The 20241-nt window shown below is 52.8% G+C and overlaps 1 protein-coding gene across 2 annotated transcripts in view; it reads right to left on the bottom strand.

Moving 5' to 3' along the window:
- The window catches only part of Hs1bp3 (HCLS1 binding protein 3), a 30392-nt gene extending 11436 nt beyond the window's left edge, over positions 1 to 18956 (bottom strand). Inside the window, exons 1-4 of one of the 2 annotated variants that reach the window (NM_021429.3) lie at positions 18892 to 18956; positions 14439 to 14604; positions 10663 to 10870; positions 8288 to 8519 (exon numbers count right to left, since the gene is read on the bottom strand). In NM_021429.3, coding sequence (NP_067404.2) covers positions 8288 to 8519; positions 10663 to 10870; positions 14439 to 14604; positions 18892 to 18923 — 638 coding nt within the window. In that variant the 5' untranslated portion in view covers positions 18924 to 18956. Of the gene's footprint in view, positions 1 to 8287; positions 8520 to 10662; positions 10871 to 14392; positions 14605 to 18891 lie in introns of both variants that reach the window. The other variant, XM_006515161.4, reaches the window with a different exon arrangement.
- Positions 18957 to 20241: the final 1285 nt, after the last annotated feature.

The raw sequence follows: 20241 nt of genomic DNA, 5'->3' as shown, positions 1-20241 counted from the left end.
GCTTAGCTAGTGGGCTGAGGGGAGAGGAACGTCTCTGGCAGACCAGCTGCCAGTCACCCCGCACATTGAAGGAGCCCGACTGTGGCATGACAAGGAACATAAACCCCGCTAGGTGATGAGGGAGGGGGAAGCCATCCCTCATGGAGCTTTGCTCACAGACAGTCTGACTTGTGGAACAAAGCAGCAGGGAGACAGGGAAGCTCAGGGTTAATGCTGGTGGGAGGGGACATTACAGCACCATTACAAGAATGGTAACCTACGCGTTGGATGGATTGGGTCAATCACTTCATGTGGATTTGAGTCACCGGGGCTCTGTGCATGCTTCTCCTACACTCCCCAAGGCCAACGCCTCCACCCAGCTGGCCACAGACATGCAGCTCACCCTCCGCGCTGACAGGAGAGAAAGCCATGTCCTGACACCAGGGACAGAGCAGGGTCTGCAGCCCCTGACTTCCTGGCAAACCTGTGCAGATCCTGAGGGCTACCTAAAGAGGCATCTTGCCCAGCACAGGCTGTGTGAGATAGGTAGTGGTCCCTGTGTGGCCGCAGGCATGTGTAAGCATGTTCATGCTGGTGTACAGACTCCAGTTCTCCTACTGTGTGTCTGACAGGAGCCAGATGCACAGCCGGGCCACGTTCAGAGCCGGGCGTAGCAAACTCGGGGAGATGTGGCAGCTGCTGCTGACAGTTCCAAAGCTCTGCCTGGCCAAGAAGTGTCTCACTCCCTGTGGCTCAGGCACTTCTGGTGACAGTGATTGACACCTGAGAGCAGCCTCCCTCTGGCCACCCAGGGGCCTCGTGGAGTCATTCCAGACTCATCCACCTCCTGTAGCAACCAGTGACGGGCACCAGCTGCCCTGGACCTGAGAGCAAGGGAGTAACAGAGAGGGTCTACAGACACGGGCAGCCCGCCTGGGCCTGGACAGAAGGCTGGGCGTCCACAGCACACACAGACCACCTTCAATGCCAGGGCCATGCTGCACCAAATATGGCAACAGACCTCTTCCCCGACAAGACAACTTTCTTGCTTTTAAAAATGAAGCGTTTCCCACATCTTAACCTGTTTATTTCAATTGTAGAAAATTCTTAGGGTGCCACAAAGCAATCTTTTTTTGTGTGAGCATGCCTGCGCATGTGTGTGTGCAAGCCCAAAGACAACCTCAGCTGTCATTCCCCTGGGACTGTGCCACCTTGGGTTTTTGAATCAGGGTCTCTAAGACACCTGGCCAGTGCAGTCCAGGGGTCACTTGTCTCCAGTGCTCCAGTCCCAGTGTGTAAGTGTATGCCAGCACTCCTGGCTTTTTATATGTGGACTCTGGGTTTGTTTAGGCAATCTCCTCCATCCTTTCTGAACCTTATCCCTGCACAGCTTTACCTAGGGCAGCAACTGTCAGGACAGGGTCAGGCTGCCTCATGGAATAGTCTGGAACTTCAGGGAGAGACTGGGTAGAAGAGCTGGAGTATAGTAGCCATGCCCTGTGGAAGCACGGGCAAGAACACAGCTTGGCACACCTGGGTCACCACATTGCCTCGGAGTCCTTTCTCTTAATTTGGTAAGTGGGACTCAGGGGGAGGAGCTACGAAAGCTCTCTGCAGCCTGTACACAGAGGGCAGTGGGCAAGACCAGAGGCTTGAGGTCGTCTCATGATGTCCGGCTTATGATAATGGGCCTAACAGGAAAACAGGCCCGGTGTGAGGAACCACCCTGGACAGGCCTCAGTGCTGTGAATCCCAACGGCCACAGCCTAAGCCTGTCCAAGCTTTCCAGAGCCAAGGCCTACTACAGCGACCAGGACCTCAGTAGTGACTCCCTCTTCTTAGATTTGGGGTCACACCATTTCATTTTCTCTGTCTTCTACCTACGACATACCACCAGGAGAGCAAGTGGTCTCACTTGCAAAGGGGCAACCCTTTGGCCTGAGGTGAATATCCAGCCTTGCTCAGGCTGCAATTATTCCGAGAGATACAACATGCACAAGGGGACAAGGGCCAGGTTATATGGACACTCTGACCAGAGCCTGCAGCAAACTACCTATGCAGCTGTTAGTCCCCAAAGGCCAAGCGTGATGAATACCTGCTGGGATGCTTAACTGTCATCTTCACTTCCAATTTAGTGGGATCAGTCAGAGAAAGCAGGCCAACACCTCCTTAACAATTCCCTAGGACCCAGAAGTCCTGCTTCTTGGTGCCCACGCTGACATCCCCCAGTGACAGTGCAACCTTGCCTTCCCTTTTGTCCACTCTGAGGCTTCTCACTCCCTGCCTGTCTGCTCTGGAGTCTCTGGCAATGAAGGTTGCTGGTGGCCGGTTTCACCCTGGCCACCGCAGACCGAGCGAGCAGTCTTTGTACACTCTTATTTGCATTGTCTTTTCTATGGTCCCCATCAAGATCCCACAGTATTCTAATTGCTGCCACTGTGGAAGAGCTGCCCATCATCACCCACGGCATCCAAACAGAGAGCAAGCGGATAAAAACAGAAAGTCGGGGGTGGTGGCTGTACATGCTATCATTAGTCCCAGCGCTCGGGAAGCAGAGACAGGAAGATCTCTGAGTTCGAGGCTAGCCTGGTCTACAGAGTGAGTTCTAGGACAGTCAAGTTTACACAGTGAAACCCTATCTTGAGAAGCAAGCCAAGAAACAAAACACTGAAGAAGTCCAGACTTGACGTAGGTAGTGGTCTCAGCTGGGCATGAAGAGTCTGAGCCACCCACCTGGTCACTGAAGTACCTACTCTCTGCATGCGCCTGCTGTCTTACTAATGTTCCCCAACTGTTACCCAGAATGCCAAGTCTGACCTACTGAACACGGAGTGCCACACTTGATGTTGGGGACAGCCTCAAGCAGGAGGGTGGTAGACATGACCTCCCATGACTGAGGAGTCAGGTAAGTATCCATTAAGGCCTCAGCCTAGCAAACCGCCTCCTCTAGGGGCAGCGCTGTGGGAGGGAAGCCAGCCTCCCCGCTGTCCTTGGCAGGAGGTGCCATCCAGGGACTCCCAGAAGCTAGGATCTGGCGCTGGGATTTGCTCAACAATAGGAGCTAACGCCCTCTATAGTTCATCTGAAGTGAAAGACGCATGAAGGCCTCAGGATGAGTACAAACTAGTTACAACATTTTACCAAGAACTCTGCATTCTTCCTTTTGGACTCTTGGGCCTAGACCCTTGGGGGCTTTGGTGGGAAGTGTAAAAGTTCTGAAACGCTAGACAGCCCCCACTCCTCCACCCCACTGGAGGTCCCTTTGCTTCGGAAACCCTAACTGTTCCATACCTGAAGACGCCACAGCTTGGAGTCAGCAAACTGCCCTCGGCCCACTTCAGAGCTGGGATGGGAATGCTGAACCCTTGAATCCCTTTGGGGGTGACCATACATCCTGGAGTTCCAGCCTCCCCGATGGCTTTCGAGCGATGCTACAAGAGGCCCCAGACTCTTCTAAAGTTATCTAGGGCCACTTTAGAGGACAAAGATCTAGTTTCCATGCCTGTTCAAATGAAGACAATTCTACTTGGGTATGGTCGTTGCATTAGGGGTCTGTGTGAGGCTTTCCTCGTGAACCTCTTGAAGCCTTTGCTAATCAAATAAAAAGGACAGAAACCACCGTGCTAACCATAGTCCCCAGAGTCCCTTCACTGAGGCTGGGCCAGGAGCAAAGGTACCTGGATGGGAAACACAGCAGAGATAACTGTACCCCTTGGTAAGTGTGGCTGAATGTTTTGACTCAGTCTCCCTTCCTACTTTGGGGCTAGCCATGACGTGGGACCATGGTGACTCTCCTAGGGAGCTCCACTATGGTATCCGGTCCTCAGAGAACCACTGCAGTAAAGACAGACAGCAGAGAGAGAGAGAGAGAGAGAGAGAGAGAGTGTCAAGGGGAGCAGGGGTGGGGAGACTAGGAGGACTGGGGATCCCTGTTCACCTGTGCACTGTGTAGGGCATCTCTCAGACTTCTGCATACTTTAGTGCCTGGAGTATCAGCATGACTCGCACACACAGACTCACTGAGAGGCCATGGTTCCACGCAGGGCCGAGGGGGCCTGGGAATCTGTATCCCCACCTGGTTCCAGGCTGAAACACAGCCCCTAACTGCTCTCTGCTGCAACGGAGTATCCAGCAAAGGCTTCCTCTCCTGGCTCAGAATCCAGGACAGGAGTTGAGAATATTGTTATTTACTTAGCAAGAGGCACCCAAGGAAGGCATTCCACAGTTGCTTGGAGGCAGGAGGGGGCAAGGCCCCAGAGATTCTAGATGCTGGGTTTGCAAATCCAGGAGGACTAGCGGGTGGTGGGTGGGTGGGTGTCTACGGGCAAAAACTGGAGGGTCATCCCAGAGCAGAAATTTCATCTAAATACAAAAAGCCATTTTTAGGTTCAACAGAAGTGGCTGCTTCATGGAAAAAATGAAACTAAATTTATATAAAACTAATGATAAAACAGTATCCAAGGAAAGGCCTTCTCCACTTGGGTGCCAGGCTCTCCCCTCTCTTTGAGAGCCTGAGAAACCAGTCTCACAGGCAGGGAAAAGAGCCAGCTGTGTTCTCTGTCACCAGCAAGCAGGCTGGAGAAGTAGCAGGAGGGGTGGAAGAGAAGAGGGACCTTCAACAGGGTAAATGTGTAGCCCCAAAGAGCTTTTATCATACTGTCCCCTGCAGAACCTTCAGGGGCCTTGTTCTGAGGCTATTATTTAGATGAAAAGTTCTATGGAATGATGACTCCGGACCCGTGAAGTTCCTCACATTATAGCCCACCACAACAAAAGCCCATGAAAGGTACCACAAGCCGGGGCTCACAGTGCAGTTTGCAGTGACTGGGCTGAGGGACTGGCTCAGAGTCTGGAGAGAGACCATTCCAAACTGTGGAGGCACAGACACGAAACAATCCCTTTGTTCAGGGAGAAGTAGAGAAGCGAAGGCTGCAGGAAATATCCCTGCTCCTGGGAGGGAAGGGACTCTCGCCAATCAGTCCCTAGGACCTGGGTAGTTTTGAGTTGTGTTGAAAATGTTTCTAGTGCAAGGCACGATTTTCTCAGAGCCACACAGACACTAAAATCGAGTTAAATACGGTAAGTATGTATGACAGAGAAAGGCGCCTGAGACAGAACATTAATTGGAATGGTGAAGTGAACGCTATGTCTAGAGTCCAGATGGCTCTGGGACAGGGTCAGCAAAAAAACCCAAAAAAACCCAAAAACCCAGAAAATAAGAAGCAATGCTGTTTCAATGGGCTAGAGTGGGGGCTTTTCTGTGCCCCATAACGGTATAACACAGCGGACTTTTCCCTAGTCAGAGGCAGGTTGAAGAGACAAAGGAAAGCCAGGCCCGGCAGACTCCGCTTTGTGCCAACTGCTCCCACCCTTGCAGACACTCCTGAAATGGAGCCCGAGCGCCCCCTTGTGGCCACAGCAGGGAATATGAGATGTGTGTATAGAGTTGCTGAGGAAATACAGACTACAAAGCTCTCGAGGATAAGAAGAATGCCCCAAAGGGTGAGGTGGGCAGCCCTTGTGTCTGAGTGGGAAACCTGACCTGCTCTGTCACATACCAGATGGATTTGTTTGTTTGTTTGTTTGTTTATTCATGTATGTATGTATGTATGTATGTATGTATGTATGTATGTATGTATGTTGACTTGACCCAAGCTAGAGTATCCTGAGAAGGGAACCTCAGCTGAGAAAAAGCCTCCTTCAGATTGCCTTCATGAAGTCTGTGGGGCATTTTCTTGATTAATGACTGAGGAGGGAGATCGCAGCCCACAGTGGCGGTGCCACAGGGGCGGTGCCACCTTTGGGTAGGTGGGCCTGGGTTGTGTAAGAAAGCAAACCGAGCAAGCCAGGAGGTGCAATTCAGTGAGTAGCGTTCTTCCCTGCTCTGTGCTTTAGTTCTTGTCTCTCATCCCTCAGGGATGAACCTGAAGCGTAAGCCAAGTAAAGACAGCCTTTCTTCCCTGAGTTGCTTTCACCCGTGGCCTTTATCACAGTGGTAGAAAGCAAACCACACCACCAGGCTTTGGCCGAGTCCCCGCTTGGGCGAATCTTTTGATGGCCCTATGTGTAAGGGCCCCACCCTACCTCTTGCCACATTGCTGAAAGATGCCTGCAGTGGCCTCAAGCCCTGGTGCTGCCACTTGGGGTTATATGAACGAGCTCAAGCCATCTGACTCTCAGAGGCTCCAGTGTCCTACCACAGAAAACAAAAGCAATGCCCAGTGTCAGCCTCCAGGGCTCCCTTTCCCAAGCGGCTCCGGCAATGGGCCCAGAAAGCCATTTGGCACATTATGAATCTTTTCACAAATGAGGCCCGAGAGGAGCCATGAGCACGGAGTGCACTCAGCGAGCTTCCCTGTGCTCTCGTACCTCGCCTGGTCCCACACGAAGCACATACACATGTCCTGACGCATACCGCACTTACTGCGGGTCACAGCCCATTTCAGAAGTGCAAGTCTCAGAGGTAGCATGAGCTCCCAAGCAAACACCAGTTAGCTCAGTTCCTGGCACTGAAAAAGCTCTCGAAAAACATTACTTATTATGCCTGACAGAGCCGATAATACCAACTGGGTGTCACATGGGTCCTTAAAAAAAAAATCTGGCAGGAAGGGGAGTCCGCTTGGTGCTGTGTTCCCGGAATCCAGGAGCCAGGGGCCCCCCAAGAGCACAGAGCTTGCTGCAGGTGGTCCCAGGCTGGCTGTCAGGCACCTAAGACCTCCGCCCCGTCCCCACCCGCAACTCTGCCACTAGAGAAAGAAATTCAAGGCAGCACTTGGCAGCCAGGAGCAGTTTCCTACCCAAAAAAGGAGCCACTTGGCTAACTCTGTTGTTCAGCCAAAGGCTGGTGCAGCCTCAGAAGTCCATTTCAGTTTGTCACTACTCATGGTTACTTAGAACCACAGATGGCATGAGTGCAAACAAGGCCTTATGGCAGGGCCCCAGGGCTGGGCGAGGCCGATAAGGGGTGGGCATTATAGGTGTCTCCCCATGTCACCCTGGGACCCTTACTGCCTGACCCTTGGGGACCAGACCCTCACTGGCTGGAGAGTACCGGGAGGCCACGGATTCCTGTGGGCCTGCGGCAGCCGCTGTGCCTGCCTGGGCAGCTTTGGCCAGTGTGAGGCCTCTGTGGTGACCTCAAGATTCTGCAGCCCATGGCTCACATATCACACTGGGGGAAGACCCGTGCTGAGCGGGCACCGATTTGGGGGACTTCATTTGGTATGTCATTACACTGAACACGCCTCTGTCCGATTCTTCGGCGGCTCTAGTTTCAGGCAGGCCTTTCCTGTCTGTATACTGGGGACAGCAGTAAATTCCTAAGACCCATTTGTCACGGTGCTGAGGACAGTGCCCTGGCCCGTGGTGGTCAGGTTCTGCTGAAAGTAGAGTCTATGACGACAGCTAATGCTAACATCTATGCACATCAGATGATCCTCCCTGGACTGCTCCAGGAAGCAGGTACTTCCAAGAGCCCGCTCATTTACTGAAGAAAACTGAAGATGCAGATAGCCAGGAGCCTTGGCGACCAAAGGATGGAACTAGAACTCAGGTCCCAGCAGAAAGCCCTCAAACTCAGTGCCAATCTAGTACCGTTCCCCGCCTCCAACTGATGCTTACAGGCAAGGAACAGATGAGGCTCAGCATGGGAAGTACAATACCATGCCTAGCACAGAAAATATCAGTTGCTCGTTGCTTGAGCCAAGAAGGAACAAAAGTATTCTGGGATGACTGAGTAGCCGATTTCCATTAGGGAAGCCATTGCGTTCTCAGCTCATTGCTTCCACTGGAGGGGCTATGGCAGGAGATGCCTGCCTCTGCATCTCCTCCTCCAGCCTGTGCCCTGTCCCCATGGCCAGCACAGGGAGATCCATGCCGCCCACCCGCGCTCAGGAGCGTCCGTCTAATTGGCGGGATGCCTCCTAGAGGAGTAAAGCCAAGGGTGCTTATACCCATGTTCATGGAGGTCTCCAATTGTCCCGCAGGAGCTGAAGGAAGTCCTGCCTTACAGATGGTGAAGCATGCTCTGGGGGCAAACAAGTCACTTGCCACTCTGCAAGGAGAAGCCGGGTCCCAATGGCAGCAGACTGGGCCCAGCAGTCTGTGCTACCGAGCTATCGTGGGGTTAACTCTGTGGAGTTAGCCATAGATGGGGGATATCACTGGGGAGGGCGGGGGATTCTGAGCCCAGCCACAAAGGCGGGTGATACTGAGGCGGCGGAGCTGAGCCAACTCTCTTGAGCACACCAGGTTAAAGCCCCATGGCCCAGACCTTGAACAAATGACATCGGAAGAAGTGGAGACCTACCGCATGATACCCAGGGGATCCAGCACCTCCTCCTCCTCCTCCTCCTCCTCCTCTTCTCCCACCAAGGACTTCTCCACATCCTTGCTGCTCAGGCCCAGTGTGGGTGGCTGCACTTCATCCTGCTGCTCAAAGAAGTCAAAAGCCTCATCACTGTCCCCTGGCTGGCTGGCTGTGTCATCCAAGACAGAGGGATCTCGGGTGGCAAGGCCCGTAGCCCCTGGGGCTCTGGTGCCTGTGGAAGAAAAGGAAAACAAGAGCTTGCTGTCTACTCTCAAGGCGACATCACCACACCCACCTGCCTAAGCCTAAGCCAGGTTCTGAGGCTGAGGGATTGCATTAACCTCCTGACACCTAAGTGGAGAGTCTGGAGAGCGCCAAGTGCTGTGCTATCCCACTATGTGACATGACGCTCAAGGGACCCCGCTGCTGCCTGGCCATGGGGAACGTCAGACGAAGCCTAAGGCAGGAGTTCCCAGAAGTGTTTTATAAACTTTTTCCAGGGAGACATTCTATGTTGATAGGGTGCTATCTGCATAACAGCAGTAGGATTCCACCCATGTGTAGCTTAACGAGCTGAATTAACTGGGGCTACTTACAGGGGCATGGGGTGCTTATAACAGTTACACTATGTGAGAAAAGCCTCTCTCCTAACAACTGTTAACTGTGTGTCTGTCTGTCCGTCTATCTTAATTATCTGCCTTTCCATCCATTCATCCATCCATCCATCCATCCATCCATCCATCCATCCATCCACCCACCTGACTAGCTACCTATCTATCCATCATACCACTCTATTTGTCTGTTCTTCCATCTGCCCTGTGTGTCCCCTGGGGAGGTGTAGGGCCTTGTGAGCCCCTCCTACCCACACGAGGGAAGGTTACTGGACCCAATCTTGTATAGCTCACAAACAGGTAAGTGGTCACAGATGCTAAGAATTCAAGAGGGCTATGTCATGCCAGAGGAGAGTGTGCCACAATACCCAGAGTTATCTGTGCCACAGATAACTGCCCACTAACGCAGTGGTGAAGTGCAACAGCCAAGGTCCAATCAGGCTGGACCAGGGCTGTTTCTTTCAGAATGTTTTTACAGTAGTAAGTCCAGCCATGAACTCTGCTGACCTAACCATAGACAGACAACTCCAAGAGCTTGCAGTATCAGATTACCACCCGGATGAGTGCAGTGAGCATGTGGAAGATCCCAGGACAACTGGGCTTCCATCAGTGCTTCTCAAAGCATGGTTGAGAGACAGGTATTCAAGATAAGTTAAGTTCAGAAAGGGGAAGCAAGGCCCAGAGATGTCCGTAGGGGCTTGGCATCACCACAGCCTCTGAGCACACAATATTGTGAGTGCATCTGTCTGTGAAAGGCTGGGAAGGACTAGCTAGTTATCCTTTAAAAAATAAAAATCACTCAGCTAGGTGTGGTGGCACACACCTTTAATCCCTGCATGGGAGGTAGAGACAGGCAGATCTCTGTGAGTTCGAGGCCAGCATGGTCTGTGTAGTGAGTTCCAAAATAGCCAGGGCTATATAAGAAACCGTGTCTTAAAAAATGAATGAATGAATGAGTGAGTGAATGAATGTCACTCAGTAGTTAAAACCTTGGCATTTGGTTTATGGGAATTATGCTCTGTCCCATAGAACTGGAGATCCATAGGAGTAGAAAAGAGCAAAGTTAAATGACTGGCCAGAAGACGGAGAAGGTGAGGAGGGAGCTAGGCTCCATCCATAGCTGTGGCCTGGCCCTGCCATTCAGGGCCAGAAGGGCAGACGCTTCTCTTCTCTAGGGGAACTTCGGTAGACAGAAGGGGGGGTCTTTTGATCACTTCCCCCGATGATACGTCTGTCTGAAGCACTTCATGTGTTAGTTCATGTGATCCCCACAGTCTCCATCAGAAAACGACTTCTCTTAGAGAGAACACTGGTGTAAGAGAGAGCGGGGGTGGGAGCTCCCTGGTGCTGTACCGAAGAGCGTGAGGTCCTTAGTGCTGGGAAGTCAGACACACCCATTGTCTCTGTGTGGGGCGTGGGCTGAGCGTAAAGCCCACGAGGGATGGAGCCAGCAGAGGCACAGTGTTCCCAGGCTGACAGGTCTGGGTGGCAGGAGGCAGAGGGACATATGGACACACAGCAAGTGTCTGCGTGAAGGGAGATATACATCGACGATGGCCAGGAAGGCCATGGTGAGGTCACTCTGTGGGCTGGGTCTCCCCCTCACCATTCAGCCCAGGGGGTTATCGAGGCCCAACTCCCTAAATATCCTTGCTAAAGCTCGAAGGCCATGGAGGGTGGCAACGGGCCTCCCACTGAGTCACAGTGGTGAGATGGGTTCTGGGATGCAGAGACCTCAGGGACATGGGACAAAACCTTGGGTACCTAAGAATTCTAGCAGCTCTGGGCTGCCTGCCAACTGGGCATCCTTGGAGACACAGCGTAGGATCTCATCAAACATGGCTCGCCTCTCCCGGATGTCAGACTCCCCGACAAACAGGACCTTCCTAGGCAGCGGGGGCAGGCTGGCTGCTGGGTAACAACTGTACAGCTTCTGGTAAAACTCCTCGATCTCGCTGTATTTTTTAGAGACCTGGAATGAGAGGAGCATGGGGTTTCCTGAGAGAAGAACTAAGGCTGAGAAGTTTCCTCACCCTGACCAGATATGTGCCTGGAGCAGGCCTGCCTGCTGGCCCTTTATACCCCTCCCAGCCCCAATCTCTTCCCCAGGGACATCTCAGAGTCCCAAAGGAAGGACACAACAATGGAGTGATTTAAGGTACCCCTGCAGGCTCAGGTAAAGGACACAGGGACCTGAACCTGGCCTCTGCCTATTCTGGGCTTTCTGAACCTGAGTAGAGTGAGCTTGGCACCTGGCCGGTGTCAGGCCATCTTGTGACAGCACTGTGTGACCTTACCCCAGCACAGGACAGGTGGGGCCTTTCCTGACAGAGATGAGTAAGGTTAGCAGGAGTCAACGGTGCATAGGGGTCTGGGTGAAGCAGGCCACAGCTCCTGCTGCCGCCGCCAAGTGGTCCCAGGGGTCCCTTGCATCTCTGAAGGTGGTACTTGGTTTACTGTAAATACCAGGATAGCTGCTCCGATGGATCGAATCTGCCTCCTCTACCTCCCCACAGCTCCGTGAGCATGCATTTGTTGACACAGAAATCCCCAGCTGGCTCTGGACCCTGTGCGGTGAGCAGCCATAGCCCCGCGGGTTTGGTAGTGCCATTGCCTGGATCTGTACAATCCCCGCGGGTTTGGTAGTGCCATTGCTGGGATCTGTACAATCTGTATGAGCTCAGACAAAAGTCACTTGCCTTATGCCACAGCCTTCACCAACACCCTCCATTTATCTCAGTCCTGAACTCCTTGGTGGTTCCCTGGAGGCCAGGCCCATCTCCCCAGGAAATATGTGGCAACGTTAAGGATGAAGGCATGGATGCCCCGCCCACTCCTCCAGGCCTGGCTGCACCACCTTGAGTGTATGCTAGTGTGTGGCCAGACTCTGGATGTCCCCATCATTTGGGGGCTCAGAAAGCCACATCTCAATAATCAACACACCACCCAGTGTTAAGGTCTTAGACCCCAGGAGATGTTTGGATAGTGGCAGTGGGGGTGGAACCCCAGAAACCTCCAAGTGGGGGGGGGTCCCCTGGGAAAGGTAGCTGCTGTCCATAGTTGAACACAAGAGCCTGGTTCTGGAACTTTCCTGGGAAGAACTCCCAGGGAAAGGGTAAGGAGGATTCCTGGTGCACCAGCTGGTTGCTCAGGCTGGAGTTCCTGAGTTGTTCTGAGGATCAGGCAGCGGCAGCCTGGCCACAGTGAGGGATGAGCACCCCCTGCTGGCCTAACTGCTCCATGCAGGCTCAGGCCAAAGACCCACAAGCCGGGCCCTGTGAGGGCCAGAGTGGGAGCTTTAAGCCCTGGCTCCTGGCACCACCCAGGGCTCTCATCCACTTGTGTGCTAGGCAGAACATCAGGCAGCCAACAGCAAACACGGCAAGGACAACAGGGAGCTAAGTGGGGACACAGAAGGACCCAATGGCTCTGCGTGGCAGGAAGTGCGGAGCACTGGGCCAGCACGACGCTGCCTCTAATAGGTACGTATGTACGTACACACACACACGCGCGCGCGCACACACACACACACACACGCGCACACACACATCTGTGTAATGAGATACGCAGGGTGTCTGCCAGACCTCAGGCACAGTGCTCCTGCCTGGGGGCTGGCTTCATTTCATGGCTAGCAACTTAAATGCTTGCTTCTATTAAAAAGTATATATCCTTCTAAGGCATAGACACAAAATGCTCACTAATTCTTTTAGCTAACTCATCCCATTCTAGGGGGACTGCAGACCTGGAAGCATAACTCTGGCCTACACCCTTAGATACCACTGTGTGTGTGTGTGTGTGTGTGTGTGTGTGTGTGTGTGTGTGTGTGTGAAAGCAAATGAGTTTCCCCTTGCCCTCTCAGGTCTGTGAGGCCCCTGCAATGTATGTGCACACCCATACTCTGTACACGCCCCAACATGCTTTCCACAGGGCGTGGGCATCACTGTTTAGGATCATGCAGCACTAATGTGGCGTGTGGCAGTGTGACAGGTGACCTTTCATTCACCCAGCCTTCTGTGCGGGTCAGAACAGGCTGCGCTGGACCCCAAGGGCTCCTAGGGTGCTGCCTCTCTCCCTCAGAGCCCAGAATCACTGGGTATACCTGAGCTCACGTCAGACCACCAGGAGCTGCAACTGGCCCCTCACAGAAGATCCACACTAGAACGCAGCAGACCCAGAACCGTGGCTCACGGTCCACCTGGGTTCAATCAAGAGTTGGTCTAAGGAGCAATCAGATGAAAAACAGCACTGGGGGAGTGGCTTGTTATATTCTTTACTTTCTTTTCTCTGAGCCGCCTGGAGGTGCCAAACCAAACCGTTGCAGCCACTCCCCTGTGGTACTCAAGGACTTTGGTTCATTTTACCGTAGCCTAAGATCCTGAGGCCCGTTTTTCATTCTCACCAGGTCTGGATCCCTTCCATAAGAGGCCAAAGGGTAGAAAAATGTATGAACCCATTAGACTTTTAGTTGAAGTTCTCTGTTCCCTTAGCTTCCTTGCCTTCAGCCTGCCAGCCTTCCCTTCTGCCTTGATGGCCGCCCCAGCTGTCGTCATTGGCCTGGCTGGTGTTTCAGGACATCATCTCAGCATTTCTCCCGTCTCCACCTCTGCTCTCTGGGTAGCTTCACCCACTCCCAGCTCTTAACAGGGCCTCAAAGCTGATACCTAAGTACCACTCCTATGCTGGGCTTCCCGTGCCCGCCCAGTGGGTGAACACTGCACGCTCACCACAGCCTCTAACGTGCTCCTGGCGGGTGTGGCTGATCTCGGCCTTCTGCACACTGTAAGCACCTCCTTCTCTCCTTGCCTCTTAGCCTGCTGTTTCTGCTGGCTCCCAGCATGGAGGCTTACTATGGTGTCCTCAGAACCAAGTGTCTTATGGCCCCCAGTGCTTTGCTGTCACTAGATGCTCTGGTTAAAGGCAGGTAGGACTGTCACTTAAAACTACATGGCCGCAAGACACGTCCAGGTTCAACCTGAATCCTGCAAGTCATCTACCCTTGTCTCCTCCCATGCCATCCCAACCCGTGTCCTGTTTCTGGGACAGTCTTCCCACCTCTCCTGTTGCTTAACATCATCTATTCTCTTGAGACAGGGTTTCTCTGTGTAGCCCTGGCTTTCCTGGTACTCTGTAGACCAGGCTAGCCCTGAACTCAAGAGCTCCGCTTCCCTCTGACTCCCGAGTGCTGTAATTAAAGGTGTGCACCACCACCACCCAGCGCTACCATACATATACTCTTTAAACCATTGTCCTCCCTTCGCCTCTTCCAAGATGTTGCCAGCATCTTCTCTTCAAGGTGCATTAGGTTGTCCCTTCTACACCTTCCCAGGCTCCCAGGTGTCTCTGTCACCCTCTATGCCTCTTTGCAAGTCTGCCTTGCTGTGGACTCTAGGCACAGGTCTACTCTGGCGTTCCTGTCATCCCACACAGTCTAGCACTCCAGACCTTGGCCCATGTGGTATAGAGAAGTGTCATTCCTCTGAGGGGACAGACATACCTGCCTGGGCACCCTCAGAGCACCATGGCTAGGGTCCCTTGCTCACCAAGAACTGGACGACATCTTCGGGCCGGTGCTTGGCTGACTTGAACACAGCCAACCGGGTCACCACTAGGATCTGGTACTCCACATGGCCGGACATCATCTTACCCCGCACCTCCTGGTGCTGTGGGACAGACAGGTCGAGGCCTGTGTGTGCATTCTGAACTTGTCTGTAAAGCAAAGGAAGGCAGGTCAGGATCAAGTGCAAATTAGCAGCCTTCGCCAATGAGGTGGTCAGTGGGGCCCAGTCTCCAGGTGCTGGGTCATTCAGCTATGTGTCCTTGTCAGTCTGTCCTTACATTCTGAGGGGTTAGGGGTATGTAGACCAAGAGAGGAGCCTGAGTCTGAGAAGACAGAGCAGGACTGAAGCCCTCTAGGGAACCTGGACAGACGTACTTCCTCAGTTCTGAAGGCAGCAAGGTTCAATAGGCCAGATGCTCCCATCTGCCTTTAACAGTGGCAGCTTGGAATGACATCCGAGGCTGCAGGGAAACAGTGGCTTCCTCCTCTGGATACCCTTAGGGGACAGACATCCGTGCCTGAGTACAGTCAGAGAATTCTCTCTGGGCTGCAAGGATGTGCTGGCCAATCCTTTTGCTCCCAGAGAGCAGTGAGGACCTACCAGAGCCCATGGAGTGGAGGTTTTTGTTTTTTGTTTTTTTAAAAACTTATTTTATGTGTGAGTACACTGCCGACCTCTTCATGCATACCAGAAGAGGGCATCGGATCCCATTACAGATGATTGTGAGCCACCATGTGGTTGCTGGGAATTGAACTCAGGACTTCTGGAAGAGCAGTCAGTGTTCTTAACCATTGAGCCATCTCTCCAGTCCCCCCCCCCCACCCCCCTTTTCCCATTGAGTGTTTTTAATGCAACACAACATACATACAGACACACACACAGGCCTGAGAACAAGGCTGTCACACTGGGACAGCATGCTAAAAGCATGAAATATGCAATGTGTGTGTGTGTGTGTGTGTGTGTGTGTGTGTCCAGTGACTGTACAGCCTTGTACACACAGGAATACTCGCATTCCAAGCACGAATCCCTCTGCCGGCTTGAGCTGGCTGCATCTGGAGAAGCATCACAAGGCATCCACAGCAGACTCATGCTGTGAGATGAGAGACATTACACCAGGCCACTTCTCTTGTACATTTAATTTTATGTGTATAGGAGCTTTGTCTGCATGAGTGCAGTCTCCTCAGAGACCAGAAGAGGGCATTGGAACTCAGGAACTGGAGTTACAGACAGCAGTGAGCTGCCCTGTGGGTACTGGGAGTTGAACTCGGGTCCTCCGGAAGAACAGCCAGTGCTCTTAATCCCTGAGCCCCAAGCCAGGCCACTTCTTAACCAATGGGCAAATGAGAGTGTTCTCTGAGGCTGAAGTTTTCAGTATCCAGGGTCTGAAGTGCTAGACTGTCACAAGGACAAGAGGGGCATGGGAGAGAGGCTCAGGTACGGAGAAAGCAGCTGGCAGGCCCAGCAGGTGGTCCTACCTATCTGATAGGAACGAAGGCTTCAACAGGAAGTAGCTTATCTTTGCTGTCAGAGTTTCAGGGAGCAATCCCAGGCAGCCTTGCTAGCTGTGACAGGGAAATGAGGCCCTTTTTCTTTAGGCTTGTCAGGGCAATGAAGCTGAGGTGCTGGGCAGGTAACACAGGCTGAATGGTTCACCCTGAGTGGTAGAAGATGGCAAAGGGTTGTCAAGCCCCACTTGGAACCTCCCAAGGAGGTTTCCCACAGACAACCACACCAGGAACTGAACTCATACCCTATCCCTGTCCTTACAGTCCCTGTATCGGCTCTACCATCTAAGTGTACTGTACAGGAATCTCTCCATCTCCGGCTTGGCTCCCTTGTCTTCATGCCTAGGGCTCAGCTTCCTTTAAAACGCCCTGTTCATCAGCTCCTTTGCTCCTGTGCCTAGACACAATTCTATTTCCTTATCCCTCCTGGATTGGCACAATTATGCTCCCCGTCCTTCCCTTAGACTCCTGACTTTTAGGCACACAACCTCATCCAGACATAGAGTTCGCAAGAAGTGGTCCCCAGACAGTATAAGCATCACTCTGGAACGCGCAAGAAAGATACACTTGGGTCACTCAACCAGAAGCCTGAGAGCACAATATCTCAAGCATTGCATGCTATCTTATTTCAGCTACAACTGTTCAACTTGGCCTTTAGACACACAAGGAAAGCAGCTACAGCCAACACCTGCCCGGTCTGGGTGTGTTCTTGTACAACTGGAATCACAAAAGCAAGCGGTTGGTAGGATATGCTCACAGGCACAGTATACCCACCTGTGTCCTACACCAAGCGCCTCAGTTGTGATGGGGCTACAGATCTCTTATGCATCCTTTATCCTCAAGGCTCAGCCTGATCTGGCTCACACTGCCCTCCAATGACCTCACCCAGACTCAAGGCCTTCCATAGCATCCAGAGCCAAGGGTGGCCCAATTCCTACCCGTGGTCCAGACTCTTCCCTCCAAACCATCCCGCCTCTTACTTACCTAGAATCTCCATTTGACCGTCAATCATGCTTTAAAACAAACCCATCTGAACAAATGCTGATTCCCCGGTTCTACCCGCTCCCTATCCCAGGAAGCAGTGCGCTCAGGACAGTATAGCCCTTCAGCTGACAGCCAACCTTACCATCCTGCAGACCCCAAAGTTCATCATTCAGAATACACAGAGAACCTAAACAGGCTGCAGCCCCTCCTCCCACCCCTCCGTGCAGCCACTCCGGCCGGTGCCTGAAGGACATGGGTGCAGCAGCCACGGGTTCTCTGTCCCCTTGCTCCCATGGCCAGGCTGCCTATGTTTCCCACCGCACTCAGAATGAAACCTCATGGCCTTTCTCCATTGCAGGCCACCTCACTCTCTCCACGCTCCCTCCACATCAGCACACGGCCTTTGGATTTTCTGTCTTTCCTGCTGAGCACACACTGCAAGCTCTCCTTCCTATAGTCCTTTCCACTGTGAGACTTCTCAAGAGCTTGTTCGCCTGCCATCTCTCCGAAAGATATCCCTTGACCACATCGTATAAAACTCATGTCTGTCACCTGACCTCCCTCCCCATCATTCAGCTTCCTTCTCAGCATTTACTACCCTCGACATAGCTTACGTTTTCTCGCTGCCCACCCATTCCCTCCAAAGCCTCACTACTGTATCCTAGAACCTGGACCGGTGTCTAGCATCGAAGGGATCCCGAGAAAACACCTGCTGGATGGATACTGCATGAAGCCCAGAGATGCCGCGCAGGAGGAGGCTGGAAACTCCAGCTGATCTTGGGTGCAGGGCCACTTCAATGCTTACTTAGGTGGCTGTGCTCCTCAAAGGCAAGCTCCTTGGGTCTGCTGTGACTATCAGAATGGTGGACAGGGCACGACTCGTCCACCCTCACCATCAGCAGCACACTATGCCTGCTAACACTCGGGGGCATGCTAGCACCAAGGGAAGCCACCACTACCCTTTCTAGGCACCAGCACCAAACTCACAGTCACAGTCTGGTGGCCCACAGGGACATTTACTGCTCCTGTCCTCCTATCTCTCTAGATGGAACCTTTCTCTACAGGAAGGGAAACTGAGGCTCTGTGAAAGGGAACGACTCACAGGGTCATAGGAACATCTCTTTTAATGGGGATGTGGCCTGCGGCCTCACCACACCAAGGAGAGCAAGCAGCTTTCAAGATCAGGGCTTACGTCCGGAACCATACTTTTCTAACCAGGGAGCTGGGAATACAAATGAACTTGTGTTGGGTAAAGCACCCGTTTGCCCATCTTGGCTAGAGTTTGTATTCGGGGAATAAAGGCAGAGTATACGATTATCCTTAAAGTTCATCATTTCAGAGTTACTTAAAAATCGAGGAAGGAGTAGGACATCCACCCTGCCCACAAGCCTTTCCAAGCCTCACCCTAGCTGTGAGTATGGCCCTGGGTGGATGCGCACTGCTCTGACCCCTTTGAGGAAGCTCCTGCGCTCTCTCCAGCAATAACTGCCAGGGTCTTAGTTCTGCGTAGTTGGGGTTCAACAGCAGCAGTGTGCTGCCCTGCCAACTGAACTTAACACGCCCCCTCCCGCAGCACCAGTCATTTTGGTGCGGGTATCACCTCCAGGGACACCTTGTTTTATTCACCTCGTCCCTGGTGCTTAGCATCGAGCTATTCACACAGCTAGCGCAGAAATGTTTGGGGGACCGGAAGAAATGCCCCCCTCCCCCCATACGCAGGGACAGGAAGCTGGGCCCTGTCCCAGCCAGCGCTATCTCGCCAATCCCAGGCTTTTCTGGAGACGTGGGTGAGTGCTTGGATCCTTTAGGGGGCCTCAGTTTCCTTGTCTGTAAAACGGGGACTCTAGACGGCGCGCCAGCACGCCAGCAGGATAGTGTGCGGTGCAGCGGGATAAACCGTCAGCTGCTGGGACGTCTGGATCATGCATGTTGGGGGTCTGGCTCACCTGGAGGTGCGGAGCACCGCCGGGGACTGCATGTCGGCTGCGGGCGGGCGGACGGTCACGGGATCTGGCGTCCTGGGCGTCGCTGCGTCCCCGCCCCGCCCCGCTCCGGCGCAGCGCCGTCTCCTCAGCCCTTGCCCGCCCCCTGGTGGCAGCGGATGTGCACATCGCAGTGTCTGTGGCCTCGGAGTAGAGAGGTCATCCCTGCTGCTCATCCCTCCCTAGGTCCCCCATAGCCACCTCTTAAGCCTGGCACCTCATGCCATTTAATCCTAGTACTGACTTAACCTCTAATGGTACAGGAATCCAGCCGCTAGTTTTCAGGCTTCTCTCCAGGCTAGCTACAAAAGCACTCTTTTCTCTCCCTGGGGTCATTTCCACTTATGCAGTCAATCACTCAGTCAACAGGAGTCTTCCCCTTTGGGACTCTGTCCCTTCAGGCTTGTGGGCTGTCATTGAAAACAACCCTCTCTTTCGGGCTCTTCTCCTAAGGTTTCCTGTCCATCTCTTCTTTCTGTCTCTGACTCTGTCTCTCCCTCTCTGTCTCTCTCTCCCTCTCTCTCCCTCTCTGTCCCTCTCTCCCTCCCTTCAAAGGTACTCTTGGCCTTGGCCTGGCTTGCTTTGCATTGAGGAGGAGGTCTTGGACATTTTACTCTGTATGTCTCTGACTGAGTGGACCACCTGGGAATGGGCTCAACTCTCTACCCCAGGAGAATGAGAGAGACCATACCTGCTGTTTCCTGTCTTCTGCCCGTGGCTCAGGAGACTGAAACCAGGGCCAGGTGACAGGTACAAACTGCTGTCTGTCCTTTGCTCTCTCCAGTGATAAGTAGCTGCAGATGCTGGGCCACACCAAAAGCACCTAAGGGACATATTATGTTCCCGTTTTAGTGTGTGTGTGTGCATGGAGAGTGTATAGAGGTCGAAAGACAGCTCTGTGGAGTTGATTCTCTCCTTCCACATTTCCATGGCTTGTAGGGATTGGAATCTGGAGGTCAGGTTTGCAAGAAATTATTTTAACTTGAGTCATCTTGCAGGCTCCATGCCATGCTCTCTAGGTAGCATCTCAGCACACTCAAACCATTATCCTCTGCTTCAGTGATGTAATCCCACAGTCAATTTTAAAAGTTTGAAAATGACTTCAAACTTTGCCTCTTGAAACATATACACTCATGCACCCTGTTGGCGGCGTTTTGGATTTGTCTAGAGAAAAGGTGACAATAATAGGTGTTTTAAATGTTAAACTTATAATTATTACTACCATTTACTACTCTCTCTCTCCCTCTCCCCCCACCCCGTGTGTGTGCGTGTATGTGTGTATGTTCATGTGTGTGTGTATGTATGTGTGCATGT

The sequence above is a fragment of the Mus musculus genome, chromosome 12 (genome assembly GCF_000001635.26).
Source record: "Mus musculus strain C57BL/6J chromosome 12, GRCm38.p6 C57BL/6J".
Lineage (NCBI taxonomy): Eukaryota > Metazoa > Chordata > Mammalia > Rodentia > Muridae > Mus > Mus musculus.
The sequence above is the reverse complement of the archived record's forward strand: the minus strand, read 5'-3'. Positions and strand labels throughout refer to the sequence as shown.